This window comes from Lycorma delicatula, chromosome 6 (assembly GCF_047948215.1).
Source record: "Lycorma delicatula isolate Av1 chromosome 6, ASM4794821v1, whole genome shotgun sequence".
Classification (NCBI taxonomy): Eukaryota; Metazoa; Arthropoda; class Insecta; order Hemiptera; family Fulgoridae; genus Lycorma; species Lycorma delicatula.
In genome coordinates, this window is record NC_134460.1 from 81146415 (window position 1) to 81168561 (window position 22147).

Consider the following 22147-nt stretch of genomic DNA (forward strand, 5'->3'; position numbering starts at 1 on the left):
TAAACATATGTTCTAAAATGCTTTGTTTGTGAGTTGCAGCTAGTGAAAGATTTCACTCAGATTTCCACTATCCTGGTGAAATGAGGTGATACTGAAATTTTTAGAATGTAATTATTTCTAAATAAAATTCATATTTTTTAACCCTTTTTCATTTTATTCAACTGATCTTACACCATTTTGTACAGAATAAAATTCTTTACAAGTTTTTTTAAAAACTTACCCATTTCTAAGTTTTTATTACCCATTTAACAAAGATATTTTATTTCAAACATAAAAACAGAGGTTTGTTACCCCTGTTTATTGGTTTTCACCACAGATTTCTCAAAAACCACTCCATATACAGTTTTGGGACCTATTTTATTCAATTTTTCAGGTCAAAAAACCATAATAAATCACTAATTCTGATCTTTAATTCACGCCCTAAAAATCTCAGTACAACCTCATTTCAGTGAGGTAGCAGAAATCTGAATGAATCTTTCACAACTCACAAACAAAGCATTTTAGGACATATGTTTATATGAAATTTTTCCATTATTTTCATGTGTAGGATATGAAAGTTCTGAGGGAAGTTTGTGGTACACCTGTATAAATTAATAAGTTTTTATTTTACACTTGCTGTTTTGGTGTATTTCTTATATGGTTTTTTTTTAACAATTATTTATTTCAACACTCTAGTTCAAGAAGACTAGTTAGGGATATATGGTTTCTATAATGTTAATATTGATTTTGATATTACATACCCACAAGATATCCAGAGATTTTCTTTTTCTTTTATTGAATCTGTCTGCATTGTTTTTTGGGTAATGGAATCAAACAATGTATCCATAAAAAAAAGCAAGGCTCCCATAAAATATTTTTAATTTCATAATTTTTTATTATGTTAAGTTGAGGTAGTTTATTATTAGAAAGAATTTTCATTAATTGCATGTTATGAGAGTTTTATAATGATACTGAAGTTCTTGTTAGTCTTCAGTTTTACAAGTAATATTTTATTTAACCCTTTCATTGGTTTATTCAACTTTTGTCCAATTGATGAAATCTCCTATCAGCACTTAATTCAACTTTAGTCAACAACAGTCAGTTTTTTCTTCTTTCATTAATTTACTTGGTTGTAGTTTTTAGTTAACAAAAATAAGACTGCTAAGTCCCTGATATTTGCAGCTACGTAGTGATAGCTTATGAAATATATGTTTGAACACTCAACTGTTCATAGTTCCATTGGTTTTGTTTGTTTTCATTCTCACACATAGTGATAGTACTTCTTTGTTTTTAACATAAAACAGTTATTTTTTCTTATTTAAATCTGTTAAATTAATGCGATAACTTTTAAATTGTATTAATTAAATTTTTATAATGGGAAATAGGTGTAATGTTAGCATGCTAGAAAATTTTTTTACCAAATTTTTTCCTTTTTGATGATTAGTTACTTTCTTACTAAATGTACTTCATCTGTTTAACATAATTTGTGATTTAAAATGTCTTTAAAAATGACAAATATAAAATAAACCTTAACATTTGTATAAAGGTTCCTAGCAGCTGCAAATTTTTGTTCAATATAAACATAATTTTAAATTATACTGCCTGTTTTTAATTTTGTTATAAAAGTTATTCATTTTTTGGCAAAAGTAAATACAGGGGTGTATTCATACTGTTTATAAAATGTAATTTTAAATATGTACATTATACAAATATTTTATTTTGGACAATAATATCAGTATGGCATATAGCCTGAAATTAATAAGCAGTGAAAGGGTTAAAGTATCTTTAAAACAAAAATATATATAGTAAGGTGGTAATCATGATGTAAATGTTTTCTTTAATACAGAGGGTCACATAGAATTTAAAGCAACGTGTGAAGGACAGAAGACAAAACCTCAACCGCCAGATCATTATATGACTTTAGATGATGACTCTCAAAGTTCTGAAGCAACTTCACCACAAGAAGCTGCATTAGCTTCACCGCCTAGAGAGATAGTCGATCAATCATTATCACAAGAGATTTATGTGGATTCGCTAGGAATAAGAACTGATAACCAAGTTAATAAAGATATTATATCTGATACCTCTGTGAACTCAAGAGATGTCCTTGAGACTGCTGCTGCTCAGGCCGGCATAGTAACGGTTCTTGTTCCTGGCACATTACTAACAGCCGCTCCATCACCTTCGCTGTCATTATCATCATCCTTATCACCATTATCGTCTATCAGCTCACCTCCGTCTGCTCGACCAGCACCACCTCCTGGCAAAGACAAAAATCGTAAAAAGTCAAAAACAAAAACACAACCTAAGACTAGAACTATAAAATTTCATGAGTATAAAGTAAGTTAATCTCTCAATTTTTATTGGTATTTAGCAGTGTTCTAAATATTCATTTAGTATTATTAATTTGACTTGTTAATTGTATTATGATTCTCTTTTGCTGTCGTAGTGAAATATAACAGTTACTTGATTTACGCTATATGGTTCACCAGTAACTCATGACTCATGACTTTTAACAAGGAGTTAACTCAAGGTATCATGATCGTTACTTCGTTTCCTCTTGAATCTCTTCAGAATGGTGATTAAGCTTTAAACCAGCAACCTCTGTTGTTATCATCAGTATAAAGGTCTCCAATATCTTGTTCTTGATAAAAAGCTATCCTGAGTCGTGGGTGGCACATATACGTGTTTTATCGTTATTATTTTACTATATATAATAATTTATTATCTTATTCTGCTTTTCTAAGTAGATCTATTTTTTGAGATTTTATTTTTTCATTTAAAATATTTTATTGCATCAATTTTTTAAAAGACAACCTTAACATAATTATGGTTATAGTTTGATAAAATGTACAATAGTTCAGTATATTTTTTTATTTACCTTATTTTACTTGGTAGTTCCTCATCTATAGTGGTAAGCAGTGACGTTATAAGTAAAGTGTTCATCATCGCAGCTTAGTTTTTTTCCAGTGTGCTAATTGTGTCTGTTCATCAGCACAGTGCCAAAATGAGATAATTAATAGACGGGAAGACTAAGTGACTGGTAATTCATGCAGCATGATGGGTAAAATTTATTTCCTAATGCAACACTAGTCACTACGTCATTTTCATTTACTAAAAATAATGAGGAACCTAACATTACAATCACTGTAAAATTTATAAAGAATTGATATAGAAGATATCATGATACCCTGAGAAAAATTTTGCATCTTAAAAGGCCCCACCAGTAAAATGGCTATTCATGAGTCACCGGTGGTGATTTTTAATGCATCAAATGTATTAAGCTTAGTGTTCTAAAAATGATCAAAGATGGAGAAAATAAAATTAATTGTTTTATCTTATTAATTTTTATGTGATAAAACATTTATGGTGATTGTTCTGAATAAAGGCCAGAACTATTTAAAAAAAATTATATCTATTAATAAATTATATCAATTAAATATTTTATAAATGTAATCAGTACTTAACTGATAGAAAATTTAAACTAATTTAAAAAAATTATCTTTTAAAAAATGTGATATCAAATGAAATATCTCAACCACATTACGAATACACATACACATTATTGTTCACTATAACATTTTTCACACAAAGTAAAAGACAGTTTTCATAGAAGGATTGTTTTATAATCACAAGAAGTCAGTTTGGACTTTCTGCATCAAATAAAATCAGTCTGTACTTATAAATTTTAGTGAAATATTATTATATTGCTAACATGTATTGTTCTCAATGTCATACATAGTTTGATTTTTTAATAATATTACTCACAAAATTTAATAACGGCCACAAAATTTGATCATTGGTATAAAGTATATTTAATCTCACTGTTACGGAATGACACAAGTTTAAACAATGTCAGGGCCTCTAAACTTGGTAGAACTACATATACAACATAAATGATTTTTGTTTTTCATTTAATCAAACTCTTTTCTTCAAAAATATTTTATTTCATGCTATCATATAGCAGTAATAGCCCTAGAAGGTATGGTGACATCATAAACTAATGGTTTATTACATGATGGCATCTAGTTCTTTGTTTACTTTATGACAATTTATTATTGATTATGTTTTTTATTTTTTTATTTCAATGTGTTTTATAAAATTATGTCTGAAGATGTCTTAAACAGCATCAGCATGATCTAGGTGAGTGTCATCATCATTTTCAATTACCTTTTTAATTAAATAAAATTTATAAATATACAGAATTTTCATTATATTTTTTGAACTGTATTTTCAATTTTAGCAGCTTGAAAATGTTATATGAGGGTTATTTTTTTTCAAGGTCCGATTGATCACAAAATTAAAACCATGGTGAAAATAAAAAGTTTTTTATTTGTAACAAGTACTTACATAATTATGCTATTTCACTACGTAGTTGCCATTCTGATTTAGACATCTGTCATAGCATGGTATCAACTTTCCAATACCCTCGTCATAGAACGGAGCTGCCTGTGTTTTCAGCCATGTTTCTACACTGGTCTGCAGCTCGATGTCTGTGACAAAATGTTGTCCTCCTAGCCAGGATTTCATGTGAGCAAAAAGGTGAAAATCGGAGCCAAGTTCGGGCTGTATGGTGGGTGATCAAACACTTCCCAACGAAAACGCTGCAGAAGCTTCTTTGTTATAGCTGCAGTGTGCGGCCGAGCATTGTCATGGATAAAGACAATGCCTGATGACAACATTCTTCTCTGCTTATTCTGAATTGCCCTTCGTAGACATTGAAGAGTCACGCAGTATGAGGCTGCAGTGATGGTCGTGCCACGTTCCATGAATTTCACCAAGAGAATTCCATTCCGGTCCCAGAACATAGTAGCCATACACTTTCTGTTGGAGAAGGTTCGCTTGAACTTCTTTGGTTTACTGGGAGAATGAGAATGCATCCACTGTTTGGATTGTTCTTTTGTTTCTTCAGTTTCGAAATGGACCCGTGTCTCGTCCCCTGTGACAATTTTTGTTCAAAAAATCTTCTCCTTCATTGTGGTAGTGCTGGAGAAACATTAGGGAGGTGTCCATTCTCATTGTTTTGTGATGGTCGGACAGCATCTTGGGAACCCATCTCGCACACAGTTTGCAGTTCTGAAGTCTCTCACTCACAATGGTGTAGAGAGCTGACCTTGAAATTTCAGGAAATGAATCACTCAATACAAAAATTGTGAACCTACGATTTTCTCGAATTGCCTCATCCACTCGCTCAACGAGATCATCAGTTGACACTTGCTTCCTTCCCTGACCACCTGCATCATGAACATCTGTACGTCCTGCTTTAAAGTTCCTGCACCATTGTCGCACTTTGCTCTCACTCATTGAAGTTTCACTGTACACATTACTTATTCGTCAATGAATTACCGCACACTTGGTGGGACATGCTATTGTTGTAGACATGTTTATGTGCTAGCTGCATGTTCAGAACTAAACGAAGTGACGCCGTGTGATTAAAGGCCATACTAGAGACACTGCGAAACACATATGTGCAAAGGTTCATCTGATTTTTGCGCAGGTTTTTATTTTGCGACTTATCGGACCTTGAAAAAAAAATAACCCTCGTAGTTAACAATAATGTGTATGTGTATTCGTAATGTGGTTTAGATATTTCATTTGATGTCACATTTTTTAAAATATAAATTTTAAATTAGTTTTTCTTTTCCATCAGGTAAGTACTGATTACTTTTGTAAAACATTTAGTTGAGATAATTTATTGATAGATTTATTACATACAATTTTTTTTTCATTAGAATCAAAACTTTCAAGAAAAGATTCAAAGATTTCTTAGTAGAACTATTATTTTTTTCAAAATTCTGGACTTTATTTTAAGGTAAAGAAATGCATAAATAATGATTTAAAATCGTACTAAATAAAACAAAATTTATAGATAAAAAAATTACTTAACTATTTGTAATAATGATTTTTAAATTGTCAACTGTGGTTGAAAATTAAAATTATATTTTCAGTTTACGTGATAAGAATTACCGTACACTTTATTGTAATAAAATATACCCAAAAAAAGTAAGCTACTTAAAGTTACTGATTACATGTTTGATGTTATTTATTTATTACGTTTCATTATAAGACTGTAGAATAAGATTTTTTTAATGTGTAGAATAAGGTTTTTTTTTTTAATGTGTTAGTGAGAAAGAAAAAGAGAGACTTTGAATAAGCAGTATGTGAAGTGACTATTTGAAATCTCAAAATTCTTGAATCTGAATATTCTTAAACATTTCCTATGATAATAAAATAATATTAATGTCGTTTTAATAAGTTTAGCCATGAAGCATTTACAAAATATCTGTTATTGCAATAATTCAAATTATTAAGTAGTCCAGTAAAAAAAAAAAGAAAAAAATATTAACAAAATTTTACCTTTTTTTAATAAATAAATAAATAATCTCTTGCCAACATCAAATGATTACATTGCAATATATGTTTTGATACATTTTTTATCTGAATCCATTACATTTTCTAAAACTGTAATGTTATGGTAACAATAAGTCAATTTAACAAAATTTTTAGTATGAATTTTTATATTTATAGTTTGGGATTTAGTATATTAAACATAAAATAAATACCTACAAGTTCTGTAAATAAAGTAATGAGACTGATTCAGAAAAACTTTTTTATAATCTAATTATTCATGGACTCTATCACCTTCAAAGTAGTTCCCTTGAGAAGCCACGCAATATTTCAAACGGTCTTCCTGCTATTCATAGCAGTGTTGGAACTCAGAAACCAGAATATCCTTCAGATGTTTGGTTACTTTTTTTTTTATGTTTACTACTGTTCCAAAATGATGTTCTTTGAGGTGTTTTTTTAAGTCAGGAACACGAAAAAGTCGCAAGGTCTGAAGTCAGGTGAATAAGATAGTTGAGGAACTAACTACACAAATATATTTCTTTGCCAAAAACTCATTAATTGAGATTGCAGTATGACAAGGTGCTTTGTCATGATGCAGCATTGAGTTGTCTTTGATGGCTGATGTCACACAAGTGACATCAGCCACTTTTCTAGTCTTTTCGAGTCATTCAAGAATTTCTCGGTAAACATATTGATTTACAGTCTGTCCTGTAGGCAAAAACTACTTATGGACAATGTCATTACTATTGAAGAAACAAATTAGCATGGTTTTAATTTTTGATTTGCTCAATTTTACTTTTTTGGGACGTGATGAGTTTGAAGTGTGCCACCCTTGCTTTGGCGTTTTGTTCCTGGGTTGTACTCAAGTATCCAAGATTCATTACCAGTAATAATATTTTTTTAGAAATGCAGAATCAGTTTCAATTCATCCTAGAAGATTGCAGCACACTTCCATTCTGTTGTTTTTCTGTTCAACAGTGAGGTTTTTTTGGACAAATTTTGTACAAACATTTTTCATGTTCAATTCATTTGTCAAAATTTGATGGACTGTGGTATGATTCAAATTCAATTGTTCTGCAATCATTCTGATAGTTAATCGCCGATTGTACCTTATAAAGTCTCTGATTCACTCATCATTGTCATCACTTTTTGACATTAACATCTTTCAGAGCGTGGATTATCCGCAACTGATTCCCAGTCATCTGAAAATGCTTTAAACCACCTAAAAAACTTGGGCTCTTGACAGAGTGTCATCTCCATATAATCTTTTCAATTTTGAAAAAGTTTCAGTAGCATTCTCACAGAGTTTAACACAGAACTTGATTACAAAATAATTAATATCACTCATTTTTGTAACGCACAACAAAAACTTGTTTCATAAAAATTTTGTTTACATCTCACATGGCAACAATATACTAAAAATATTAATACCTAATATAAATCAGCTGTTCATATAACCATATGTTTACTAGTAACTTTGCAGTAATGCCACTTTGGCTGCCAAAAAAAAAAACTAGTATCATTACTTTATTTACAGACCTCGTATTGTATAAAAATTAGAGTAACGTAATTATTTCCAGTTCTATAATTAATGACATATTGTCTGGATAGAATAATTTTATGTACGCTGTATAAAAATTGCTTAAGTATTACAACTAGGTTTACATTATCTATTTTAAAGTAAAATATTAATAGTAACTGTCGAGTTAATTTTGTTTGTAAATATAATCATGCATATATACAAGCGTTACATAATTACAGCTATATTTCTATTATAGTTATAAATATCATTCATCTAGAAGATTCTGGGTCCAAATCTTATATAGTATAGTATTTTTCATACATTAAAGAAATTTCATCTGTCATTAAGCAACAGTAACTGGGTGTCAGTTATTATCAGAGGAAGTTAAATAACGGGAAAAACTTAGACAACATTAATTTAAATTTTGATTAAAGTCAAATGCGATTATTAAATAGAACATGTGGTTATTTAAATAGAAAAAAAGTAAAATAAAAATATTTTTGTTATTTAATTATGATTTCACTCCTAGCAGTGACAACTAAATCAAAATCGTAAATTTTCCTAATAATAAAATTTAGTAATATTGGCTCTTTGTATTATTTGATGATTATATGCAATGCTGTCCTAATACTGTAATTCCAAACATTATTCAGTAAGTTAACTATTTACTTGTTACTTGTATCTATCTAAATTTAGACAGTCTAATGATTTCCCTAAATTTAAAAATGTACCGCAAAATCTTAATTTTTCACTCCATTTATCAGTTAATGTGCTACTGCTAATACTGTTAACCTATTTTTTCTGAAGCCAAATTGATTTTCTAAAGGGATATTAAAATCTATTACTCTACCTTGTTTTAATGAACTGTAACTCATTAAAAACAAGAGATATTTGTATATTATTTATTCTAGACATTATTATGTCTTACACTACATTTATTTATATTATTATATATGTGTATACACTAAGAAGTTTAATTTTGTGATTGTGTGGAAAAAACAATGTTTAAATAGAAATCATCTCTTTTTCTAAATTACACGCTGCTTTATCAAATAAAAACACTTCTGTTATTATATATATATATATATATCCATTAGATGTTGACTATTCACTGCAAATATAAATTTACTTACTTTTTGTTTCTGCTAGTAACCTGATTATTTAAATTATTTCATGTGGTGGAATGAATATATTCCCTAGGCTTATGCATTATTTTCTCATTATTTTAAAATGAAACTATTAGTAAGTGATATAATGTTAAATTAGTAACGTAAAAGTTTTAGAATATGTTTTATAGTTTTTCAGACTTATTAACATGATTTTTGTTCTAACACACACAATTTCCTAATAAAAAATAAAAATAGTTTTTTGTAAAGTTAAAACGGTTGCCAGGTGAGCTAGGCATTAAACTGTAAAAGAAATTGTTAATAATGGGTGGCCATCATTAATCAAACTGATTTTTTTTTCATCTCCTAAATATATACAAATCAATTAAGTTTTCACTTTTTAAGCTCAGGCATCAAAAGGACTTTTATAATCCTGTAGTTTCAGAAAAAGAAGAAAAGAAGTTAATATACTTATTTTATTCCATACATAGTAAAAAGAGATTTACAGATTGTGGTTAATTTGTAGCATTTATTGGTAGCTAGAAAAAAATTAATTTCAATTTTTTGAAGTTCAACAGAGAATGATTATAAAATTTTGGTTTGTCATTTTGAAGAAAACCAAATTTGCTAATCTGAAGTTTATTTAAGGACTATTCAGCTTGAGATATCATGTATGTAGATGATGTTGGGAACATGTATTGATTTAGAAAAGAAAAATATTTAAGATAACCTTGTTAATAAAGCCATTTTAAAAAAATACATCTGTATAGCTTATGAGCAACTATTCAGTGATAAACATGTTATAGATAATTAATCACTTGGAAAACATATTATTAAATATCTTAGAACTATTGCTACATTTATAACTGCTTCTACTATGGTTACAATGTTGGTGTATAAAGTGGGATAAATCTAAGATATGATATTGATTCAGTGGTGTTTGTAAACAATAGAATTGACACAGTGTGAAAGTTATGTCAGGAAAATTAACTGAGGAAGGAAGGAAGAGACCCAGTTATGGTTATGACATTTAAGGGAAAAATTGGAAATCAGAAGATTTATTCTAAAAATAGAATAATGGATGATTGTAAGATATAAACACATAAAGTTGATTGTAGATAGGTTAAAGGAGTGTATACCAGAGTAACTGAGTACAGCAGAATTAAAAGATGCATTAGTACTATTGAATGTGAGATGTAAATATGAATAACATTTATGATTTCTTCAAGAAATCATAAATAATTCAGGATGCTAGAGATTCAATGAGTTTCTTAATTTCATCAGGGGCCAATAATTGTAGTAACTTATTTATTTTATATTTGATTTTCTTTTTCTTAAACTTATGTTCTGCTTTCTTTAAATCGGTTAATAATTTTTAGGGCCCTCCAAATGCTCATAAGAATTCATCATTGAGCTCATCGCCTGCTGAGACATCCTATGAGTTATTATTACAACAGCAGCAATTGTTCCTTCAATGGCAACTTGAATTGCAGCACAAGGTATTGTAATTAAATTTAAAAATTGTGTTATCAATATAAAGAATTATACTCTTAAATTCCATTTTTTTCCTATTAAATATTTTCCTTTTAAATTAATTTTTTATAAATGGTACAAATATTAGTGTGACTATTCACAAGTCAGAAATAATGATTAATAATTGCATATCCTTCAAACAAGTTTTTTAAGTCGGTGCCATAATAATTTTATTAGAAGTAATTACAGATGTTCTATAGTGTTATAGTCATTTTGTTTTTGTAGTAGTTTTGTGCACTCTAATAATCAATTGTTATAGCAATTACATTTTAAATGCAACTCCTGCATCAATTAATGGCATCTTCTGCTTTTCAGGGGTTATGTATAGGGTAATATTGAAAAGTTGGGTTCTACTGATTGAAGTCAGTTACCTTGGGAGATAACACAATTTTGTTATCACTACCTGTGATTGTGCGATGAAGTATGACATGGAGTCACTTATGTACATGGAGTCTTTATCATATGTCTGGGTTGTTCAGTGATCTCGCAATGGCTATTGAATACTAGATAAATATGTGCCAAAATTTTTTTTTGAGCTCAGGCAACAGGAACCTAGATTCTTGAATTGTGCCGACTTTTAGAGATGAAGTATTAGTTCATATTATGTACAGTGCTTTAGTGATTAACCATAAGAGCGATTAAACTTTGGATGAAGGTGATGAGTTCTGAAATGGCTGATGCAGTTATGGAATCTGATAGATATTCTTTACAAATGCTTTAAATATGCTTTGTATAAATGAAAATTTCATCTGTAGATAAAATTCCTGTTCCTGTTGCTTAACCTGTAAAAGCAACAAATGGTTTATTTAATTAAATGCATGTATAAGATAAGCGACATTTTAATATGGTTTGTATTACTATCATTGAATGTGTGACATGTTTTTTTGTTTCAGTATCCGCTTTTGCTGCCAGCATCTCAGAAGCCTCAAGAGCAAACCACCACCAGCTTGATAGCTGTCACGAAAGCACCACCTGCTCCACCCCCACCATTAGCTCAACCTCCTCCTCCTCCTCCACCTCCAGATACTAGGCCTCTCAGGAACTTAGAGGATATGAAAGGTATTTATTGTTTTGGTATAGTTTTTAAAATATTTTGTTCAGAAATAACTTATTTTTCAGAGTATTAATGTATGCTATACACGTATAAATAAATTAAAAATTAAATTGTCGGTTATAGTTGAATACGGTAAAACTATAATATTGTTGTTATATGTGAAATATAAGTTATAAGTGAAATATAAATTATAACAGATAAACTGTAGTAATATTAAGCAAAATAAAAAAAAATTATATAGCAGTTTAAAAGAGGAAACAAAAAAGAGTACAAAGAGAAAAATTGAATATGGACAGTTTAATTGAAAATAAAAAAATATAATTATTTATTTTTAGTGTAATAATAGATCTGAGATATATCTTGTATTAATTCAGTAAACAAGAAATAGTTATTTACACTTTAATAGGAATTTAAAGTAATATAAGTTGCTCATGTAATAATTATCCTGTAATATTTCTTCTTAATGTCTGTGACTCTGATCCAAATATTTTACTTAGTTCAGCAGTGGTAAAGATCCTAGGTCATCCTTATTTGAATTAAAAGAAGTGCAATTATCTTACACACCAAAAGTTGATTCTATTGATGTGGAATCCAAAATTCAAAACAATATTCTATTATATTACATAGAAAAGTCTTATAAAGACACAGTAATATATCTTTTCTACTATAATAGACATATATATACATTTTTTTTAATGAAGTTTAGATGCATGTTGGCTCTATAGATTACATTTTTAAGTTACTTATTTTTTGCTTGATAAAAATTTCAAGTGAATGTCGAAATTAATTTATAAATCTTTTACAATACTGATATAATTATAGCGATTGTTATTAATTATGTAATTGTGATAAGTAGGACTCCTTTGATTGTGAAGGAGAGAATTCTTCACTTACATCACTTTCATCTCAATACCATTAACATAGTAATTAGATTACCTTTCTCTAACTTGAAGCATAATGCAGTCAGTCAATTGTGAATTTCCCCAAAAGTTTCCTCATCATCTCATTAAATAACTCAAATACTTGATAAATTATTGTTAATATTAGTCAGTTGATTGATAGCCTATGTTTTGAAGGTGACTGGTCTACATGTTATTAATTATTCTAATTAATTGCAGGATGGTATCTAAGTCGAAGGTTTGTATAAGACTTCTTACAGGTTTCATATTTTTTTACACTTCCTATGTATGAAAAATAAAATTCTGAAAGTTTGTTTGGGTGATAATCCCCAACAATATTAACTAATGTTAACTATTCTATATGAGAAATCATCAGTTCATATTATTACTCTAAACAGCCTTATATTATCGAGCTTTGATATTTGTTTTAGAGTAAAGATATTTAAGCTCATTGATTGCAGATGTAATTTAAAAGATAAAGGTTGTAAGAGATTATGATAAAATTGTTAAATAGATATTCAAATCATTGATTTTTTATATTTTTTTTTATTTGTGATAGAAATTATTTGAATTTACTTAAATAAGTTTGAATTAAGGGGTTGGTGGTATGTTGTGGTGCTTTTACATATTTTGTCATATGTAGCAGAGGATGCTATTATTTAAGCAAAATTACAGGGAGTTAAAAAAAAAAGTTAAATTATTCAAAATTAAATTAGACATTTTATTACATTTTTGCTATCGTTTTGTAGTTTCCGTTATTATTATTTCTGATTATTATTTAAAAAAGAAAATAGCTTATTCTCACTTTTTTCAGCAATAATTTGTTTAACTTGTATATTACATTCCTTAATTAGATTATAATTATATATTTTAAGGTCAGTTAAAAACAAAGAAGTATATAATAATTTTAAAGGTTTGTTCATTAATTTGGATCAATTTTTTTTTAACAAAACTAGTGAGTGACCTGAAGGCAGAACTGAAAAAACGCAACCTACCTGTATCAGGAGCTAAGCCTCAACTAATAGAGAGGTTAAAGCCTTTTAGTGAGTCTTCCAATATAGCAAATATCACCATTCCACCCTCCGATGACTCCCTTCTTTCAGGTAAGTTTTTTAAAAATAGTACAATCTGTAAACAATCTTAAACATAATGGTGTTAGTATCTGTCATATAAAAATTCAATAATACATTAATGCTCCAAAATTAGGCTTTCACCAGTTTGAAATTTTTTATAGCATTTTGGTAAAGTTTTTTGAAAATCTAACTCTATCAAGCAGAGAGCTGAATGATCACTGCTTGAAGCATGTGTTAATGAAAAGTGCGGGTGAGAGGATAATCTGATAATATACTTGGCAAAGTGCTTCATCTAATTTGTAATTTCTTTAAAAAAAAGTATAATTTCTTTAAAAAAAGTCACTGAAGTTATTAGTAATTCACTGACAACTTTGTAATATCAGTTAAGCTGGAAGTATATTGAAGAAAATTCTTAATAAAGAAAAAAATTGTATCTTTAAAATCTAAAAATTCATTTTCTTTTCTATATAAATGATTAGTTAGTTAATGAAGATAGTGAATCTTCATAAAGTTACTTATAAAGATAATGAATCAAGATTACTAAGTAAGAGTTCATTACTTACATCTAAGGAAGTCATCAATAAAAACATCTGGAAATGAAGGTGAATAAATCAATATAAATAATTTTCCAGATTCTGGAAACACTTTTTTTAAAAGAAATTACAAATTAAATGAAGCACTTTGTAAATTATATTAAAGTTGCATACAGTTATCAAAATGTGAATGAAAAAATTTTGCTATTGCACTACTAAAGTAGAAATTGTTTTAATTCAAACTGGTTCTGAATTCTGTACCGTTTGGTTAATTTTATTTTACTCTATTTTTAAGACCACATTTATTTCAAAAATAATTTTCTCTATACTTCAGTCTCACTGATTTAAAACATAGCTTTCACAACTGCTACTTGTGGTCAGCCAGCATAAATAACTAAAAAGATTTGATCAGTAGAACTGATGCTTTTTTATAGCAATATATATTTAGGATACACATTTAAGCCATATGTTAACTTGCAACTACTTTTTAATTTCTGTATAATAATTTTTATTTTATGTATTTTTCTTTGATGTTTTATTCAACAGTTCTTTAGTGTAGGTAATTTCTGTTTTTCAGTGTGTAATGTTTCACCACCTCAGTGTAGTGTTAGTGAGCCAGATAGTCCGCCTTCATCGGCTCCACCACAGTCATTGACCCCAGCACCTTCTACACCGGCAAGTCCTTCACCTTCTCCATCAGTTGCTATGGAGACTGAAGCAAGTGAGGAGATTATACGGGAGCAAAGAAGGAGAATAGATGAGCTACAGAGACAACTACTACGCTCACAAATGCAACTTCAGCAACAGACCACATTCCAGGTAATTAAAGAAAAATTGCATTGGAATATTTTAAACTTAGGTTGTTGGTTGTAATTTAATTATTATACCTTGGTAATAATCAATCAGTTATAACAATTTCTTCCAGACCCATGCAAAGTAGACACATTTTACACCTGTTTATTAGTATAACCAATTCATAATAACTCTCAAAATTTATTAAAACTTTAGTTATTGATGAATTGAACAGAAGAGAACAATTATTTTTGTCTATTCATGTGTTCTTGAAATATTACTAATGAATTGCTTTTATTACATGCCTTAATCAAAATTTTCCTTCCTGTTGAATGCTTTTCCATTTCAATGTTAGTTTAACCATTTTACTTTAACTTTATTTTATATCCAAGAACAGTATTTTTTAACATGAATTCAATTTTACAGTGGGGTGGATGTGGTTTATACTTCTCTTAGTCTTATTATTAATTGTGATTATTTTTGTTTTAATTCTGTTATAAAGGTTGTTCTGATCACTTATACAACATTGTAAAATCACATTGGGAATGGTTTGTTGTAAAAAAAAAAGAGCTGGTATAACATTTAGTGGGAAGATCAAGGGAAACCATGGAAAAATCTTGATCAGAGTAGCACTGCTAAGTAAAAAATTATATGTTATAATAAAGAAAAATGGTTATAATCTGTTTCAGAACATATAAAATTTATAACTTTATGAAAATAATCATTCAGTTTTGCACATTAATAAAAAAAGTTGATGCACAATAAGAAACAAAATTAAAGGAATTTATTGCTAAATAATTGAACATGTAAGTTTACTTTAGTGAGTGGGTTAAATGTTCATACCTAATAGTATTATTTAAAAACTCATGGAGTAGTATAGGCAATTTGTGGCTTTATATGAAAGTCAATCTTATAATTAAATTTTAAATGAATTTGGTGGAAGATCTGTAGATTGTCAAGTAATTTAAAAAAAAAATATAACAACATCCTTTCTTTAAGTCAAAGTATTATGTAATGTTTAACCTGAAAACAGTAATATTATATGGTTGGATACAAGAAAAAATGGAATTTTTTATCTCTATAATTTAATTTAAATATATAATTCCATTCTGCAATATTGATTGGTATAATGTATTGATTGTAAGAATTTCTTTTTGAATACTTGACTTTTATAAGGTAGTCTCTTCTCATATATACAGTCTCAAGAATTACTCGGCCCATTTTATTTTACTAAAGTTTATATTCATGACTACTTTTTCAGATGTTAATATCTACTTTTATCAGATGTAGTCTCCACGTTTTTTCATTCTTAGAATGGTACACATCAGGTCAGAAGTTATAAGATATTCTTTATGATTTTCATTTTTACATTTTCTATAATATATTAACAATTTATCAGTTACCTGTAAATTATTTTTTTTCATACTTAAATAAAGTAAATCATCATACTGTCTGTCAATCTCCATTCTAAATAATCATTTGTTTTGTATATTTCACGCTGTACTCTTTATTTCATTTATCTCATTTTCAGCATGCAGTTTACTTATTTCAATGTGATTAACTATTTCTGTTTCTTACATTTTGAATAGTGCAGGTGATAAATATAATGATATATAACAATATAGAATATGCCGAGCACTGATGTATATCCAAAACATTATAGTATCTAAGTTAAGATGATTGATTATTTTAGTAGTTTTTGTAGGCCATTAGTCGATTTAATAGCAATAAATATATATATGTTCCTTTTTCCATTGTGAAACTATAGAATCTTTTGCTTTACTCTTTTACTCAAAACTACTCTTTTATTTCTCTTAGTATTGATTATGTTGTTCTTTTTACTAGTACAGTACTGTACTTTCTTCTAAAAGCTTTTTGATTTTAATTAAAAAGTTTTTGTGAATTCTAATATGTTCTATTTAATTTTTTCTTTTGTTTCAGCCACAGCAGACAATGAATGCTAAGGCAAGTTTAGCTGCATTCCTTCAACAGCAGCAATTAAATCAACTTTTGTTACAACATCAACAACAACAACAGCAACAGCAACAGCAGCAGCAGCAGCAACAACAACAACAGCAGCAGCAGCAGCAGCAGCAGCAGCAACAACAACAACAACAACAACAACAACAACAACAACAACAACAACAACAACAACAACAACAACAACAACAACCACCACCGCAGCAACCTCAAATAGCTCAATTACAACTGACTGTCACAATGAATAATAACAATAATAATAATAATAACAACAACAACAATAATAACAGCTGTAACAATAATAATTTAATTATTAATAACAGCAATAATAATAACAATAATAATAGTAACAATAAACAGCCGCGGGTTGTATTAGGCCAACAGCAAGCAGCATTAGTTATCAATCAGTTGAACAAAACAAACGGTCACAATAGGTAAATGAAAAATTTTCTAATAGAATGTTGTTGTAATATTATGTACTGCTTTCATAATTTCTCATTTTTTTACTACTGTGATTGATATCTCTTGAAAAAATCTGAAAGAATCCACATCTGACAATGCAGAGAGTGCATTACTAATCAGTAGTGCACTATCTTATGACAATTCTCAGTAAGCATATATTAGTGTATCAGCGTTATTGAAACTACGAAATACTCAACGTAAAAGAGGCCCCATCACTTAGTTTAGACTATAAGTAATAGTTTATTACCAAACACTTATAATAATTATAGAAGGTGTTGAAAATGATGTCCATCCTCTTCTATGCACTTATCAGTAAGTTTGACCATGATCCTGGTTACTCTTGTTAGCCAATAGACTGGGTACACCAGTCTATTTCCTGGATGGCACTGGTAAAATTTGTCTTCAATTCCTGTAGAGTGTGTGGATTGCTCCTATAAACAATTTCTTTTAAGTAACCTCCACAAAAAGAAGTCTGGACTAGCAAGATCAGGGAACTTGGTGGCCACAATCCTTTAGAAATAATTTTTCCACTGAAAAAAATCCTGTAGCATATCTACAGTAGAATGAGCTGTATGGCAAGTGGCGCTGTCTTGTTGTAACCAGCAACAAGCTCATCTTCTTGTAGTAAGGCTATGAATTGTTGGATAATATCTTGATAGATGGCAGCATCCACAGTTTAAAAAAAACCAAGGTCCTATTATTTGTCGCCTTGAAACTGCACACCATTAACCAATTTTTTGTGGGTGTAGGGGAGATTCAAAAAAAGAAGTTTCTGTACCCCAGATCTTGTAGTTCTGACTGTTAACATACACACCAAGGTGAAACCATGCTTCATCTGTGAAAAACACTTGATCTAAAATACCTGTGTTGCCTCTAATGAAGTTCTTGAACCATTGACGGTAGTGAACCCTTTTAGCATAATCAGCATTAGTTAGTTCATGGAAAACCTTCATTTGATGTGGATAATCACCATTCTCCTCAATGCAATGGGGGCTGAACCTAGTGAAATATACTCTTTTCCCAGCTTAGTCTCCACAAAACTTATGAGGCGATCTTGTAACTGCTGCTTTAATGTCTTGTACAACCTACATTGTAAAAATTGACCTGTGTCCGGCATGTTACTGACCTAACACTGAGCTTGTTTCAGAAAGTTTTTTAACTAACTTCTGAATAACACTTTTCACTAGTGCTTCCTTTTCAAATATCTCCTTGAACTTTCGCTGACACAAACATGAGATTTCATCTCTAAATAAGTTTCCATTATTAATACACATTCTTCAACAGCTAACTGCATTTTAACAAACAACATATGATTATGCAACCTTATTCAAAAGCCAGTGCTTAACAGAGACTGGCAAAATTCAAATGTGCAAACAAGAAACAGTCCTCCCCATTCCAGCTGTAGTCATACCAACATCTTCCACATTATTTTACCCATCTCTCAGCAATATTTACATTTTAATAAAAATATGCATTTATTATAAACTTCTGAGTGATGCAAATATTACTCTTTTAAGTTGAACACCATGTGGTTTACGTTTATACAAGGCGTGCTTTTTAAGTAAGGGCATTTTCAATTTACCACCATTAGATGTAGTGGAAATTGATGGCGCTAGTGTAGCACGTTTATTTATATCAGTGATCATCTGTTTGTAACAGTAGGTTACAAAGAGATGACGTTATTCATGTTGCTGTGTATAGCCTGGCTGAAATGAGTGCTACAATAAATAAACCTGCGAGTTGAGAAGTGTAATCAGTAATTCGTTATCTATTGGCGAAAAACAAATCTGCTGCTGACATTCATATAGAAATTGTCATTTGTTTCGAGGAGGAGAATGAATGTTCATGATGAAGAATGTAAAGGTCACCTGCCTGACGTCACAGATGAATTGACCGAAAATGTGAGTGCAAAAATCTGTGAAAAAAAAGGTTTACTGTTTCTCAGTTATTGATTAAATTTTCTTTTGTTTCATGATCAGTAATTTACAACATTTTAACTGAAAAATTGGCTTACAGAAAGTTGTGTTCCAGATGGATACAATAAATGTTGGCAGAAACACACTAAGGAAAATTTCTTGCTGCAGCTTAGACATTTTTGGACACTATGAAAATGAAGGTGATGATTTATGGAAACACATTGTGACCGTTGATGAAACATGGATATTTTACCCAAATGTGTGACAAAGCAGCAGTCAATGCAGTGGTGGCATTGATCATCCTTGAAGCCCAAAAAGTTTAAGGGAGAAAGTCCATTGAAAAACCTTATGGCTACGATTTTTTGGGACACTGAAGGAATATTTCCGATTGAATTTCTTGAGTGTGGAAGAATTGTTAATGTTGATACATACTGTGAAACGCTTACAAAACTTAGACATTCAATTTAAAAGAAAAGGCACGGGAAGCTTACTAACAGGATTTTCTTTTTCCACGATAACACATGGCAAACAAAACCACTGAACAATTGTGACGATTTTGTTGAAAAATCTTTGAGCATCTGCCTTACAGTCCAGATCTTGCACTGAGTGATTATTACCCTTTTCTCCATTTAATCAATGGCTTGCTTCACAGAACTTTGAAGAAAATGATGGATTGCAAAACAGAGTAATTAATTGGTTTAAATCACAGGGAAGAGAATTCTTCAGTTACTGAATAATGAAGCTGTTAAGCTAATAACAAAAATGTATTGCAGTGAATGGCGAATATGTAGAAAAATAGTATAAATATGTAAGTTTATTTTGTTTCGCTTATTTCAATTTTTATATTAAAATGGGCCTTACTTAAAAAACATGCCTCGTACATAAGCAGTGATACTAGTGCTTGACTGGTAGTGTCATTTTTCAAATCTGAGGAAGATGCAGGAGAAAAATACAGTGCTTCCTGAGCTGTAATTTTAAATGATTTTGTCTATGAAAAAGTATAATAAAGTGTAAAGATGAAAACATTTAATCAGCATATAGTACTTAAATATCAGTGACATGTGATAGTTATAAGTAATCCAGAAACTTGAATAACTTATAAGAAGTGTAAAAAATGTAAAACTTACTGACAAAGTGATGTTTTTGCAATATAAACAAATGGTTAACTTTAGATGAATACTAAAGTTAAAAGTCACAAAGACATTTCTTAAACTAGAAAAAAGTGAGATTACATGAAAATCCAAGAACTAGTTTAAGAATACATTTTAAGTACAAATTAGAAATTAATGTGATTAAAATGTGGAGAATAGTTTTATGAGGAGAAGGGGATGATAGAAAATAGAGAATATAAAAATGTAAAAGGTTTTTATTTGGAATTAAGCTTGTAATGGCTAATATTGGTCGGGATGATGATGACAAAGTAAAAAAAAAAACTCTTACTTAGCCCTATTTAAAGAAAACAAAATATTGTTTTTTGATTTTATTTTTATATAATCACAAATTAAATTTAATAACTAAAGTTAATTATATATATTTTGATAGATCAATGAATATCCACTTGAGTACAATTATTTACATCATGCACTGATACCTTATCTCTTAATATAATTGCATAAATAAAAAAATACCTTGTTAATTAATTAATTCTTTTATTTGATTATTTCTTTGATTGCAGGATGACAACAACGCTTCCTAATTTCTTGGGTACATTTGTGAGCAGTGTTCCTAGTGTTCTGCCCGATACAGTCCCTGATCTCTTAATACAAAATGATATGGACGAAAAACCGCCACCACCTTTGTATGAGGATGCTACCAAATTGCTCAAAGTGAAAACAGTAAGATTGTGTTTGTATTATTGTAGTTACTTTTAAATTGTAATTATTCTGGCTTTATGTATATGTTGACACACACACAGACAGGGACAGGGACAGGCACAGGGAGAAAACCAATAATGTTTTTTATGTTTGACCTTCAATAAATTTGTTAAATGTAAAAGCACTAGATTTATACCGTTCGTGCTGAACACTCACTTACCCATGGTTGAGTGTATTTGTAAATTTCTTACTTGTTCATGCTGGCAGTTTATGTTAACTAATTTTCAAGTCTTTTAATTATAAAAAAAATTTTTTTTTCTTGTTTTATAAAAGACCTAAGTTAATGGGTTTTACTTATAAAAAGTATATGTTAAATTTACATGCAATAAATCCTCAATTTATTCTGTATTTTAATAGCCAATTTAAATTTTTTTATTTTACTTTGTATCAGTTAGATTAATTTACAGTTTATTTTCATCTTATTCATCTACATCTGACTTCTTTACTACCTGAAAATTAGTTTTTATATAAATTCCTCTGAACGTTTTAAACTAGATATGACAAATAAATAATGTAACTATATTATTTATGTTTTGAACAGACAATGAAATAATATAGTTTATTTTTTACATTTTTATAATAAAATTAAAAATATTTATGTATCATATATTTTATTATAAAGGATATAAATAATCATCAAAAAGTACTAATTTAAAATGAAAATAATAATAACATATAATTATTTAAGTAATAGTAAGACATAATTGTCTAACCAATACTAACTGTAATGCAAAGAATTTATAAAATAAATCTATCATAAATTATCCTCTTTCAAAAGTGATGGAAAGGTTATGCAAATTTAAAAATCCACCAAATAATGCCAGTTCATTGTAACTACAAATGAACTGTACAGTAACAGAATATAAATATTTCTGATGCGCTAACATACAATAAGATATGTTAACCCAGTAGAGGTAGAAAAGCTGCTATACTAGCATGTGTACGTATGTGGTCAACAAGTTACATGTGTGCATAGACTATGTGTCTGCAAGTGTAGAGCACTGAGTGTGTTTATCTGTACATAACAGTTGTATGCTATCAGCTGGTTTTTTATTTTAAATTTAAGCCTATTACAT

The 22147-nt window shown here is 29.2% G+C and overlaps 1 protein-coding gene across 7 annotated transcripts in view; it reads left to right on the plus strand.

Annotated features, from left to right (window-relative positions):
- The window catches only part of LOC142325967 (uncharacterized), a 434412-nt gene that overhangs the window by 391788 nt on the left and 20477 nt on the right, over window positions 1–22147 (plus strand). For all 7 annotated transcript variants that reach the window (XM_075367953.1, XM_075367951.1, XM_075367952.1 and 4 more), the window contains 7 exons: window positions 1826–2319; window positions 10335–10454; window positions 11382–11547; window positions 13398–13544; window positions 14625–14866; window positions 16781–17253; window positions 20873–21032. In XM_075367953.1, the coding sequence (XP_075224068.1) occupies window positions 1826–2319; window positions 10335–10454; window positions 11382–11547; window positions 13398–13544; window positions 14625–14866; window positions 16781–17253; window positions 20873–21032 (1802 nt within the window). The remainder of the gene's footprint in view (window positions 1–1825; window positions 2320–10334; window positions 10455–11381; window positions 11548–13397; window positions 13545–14624; window positions 14867–16780; window positions 17254–20872; window positions 21033–22147) is intronic.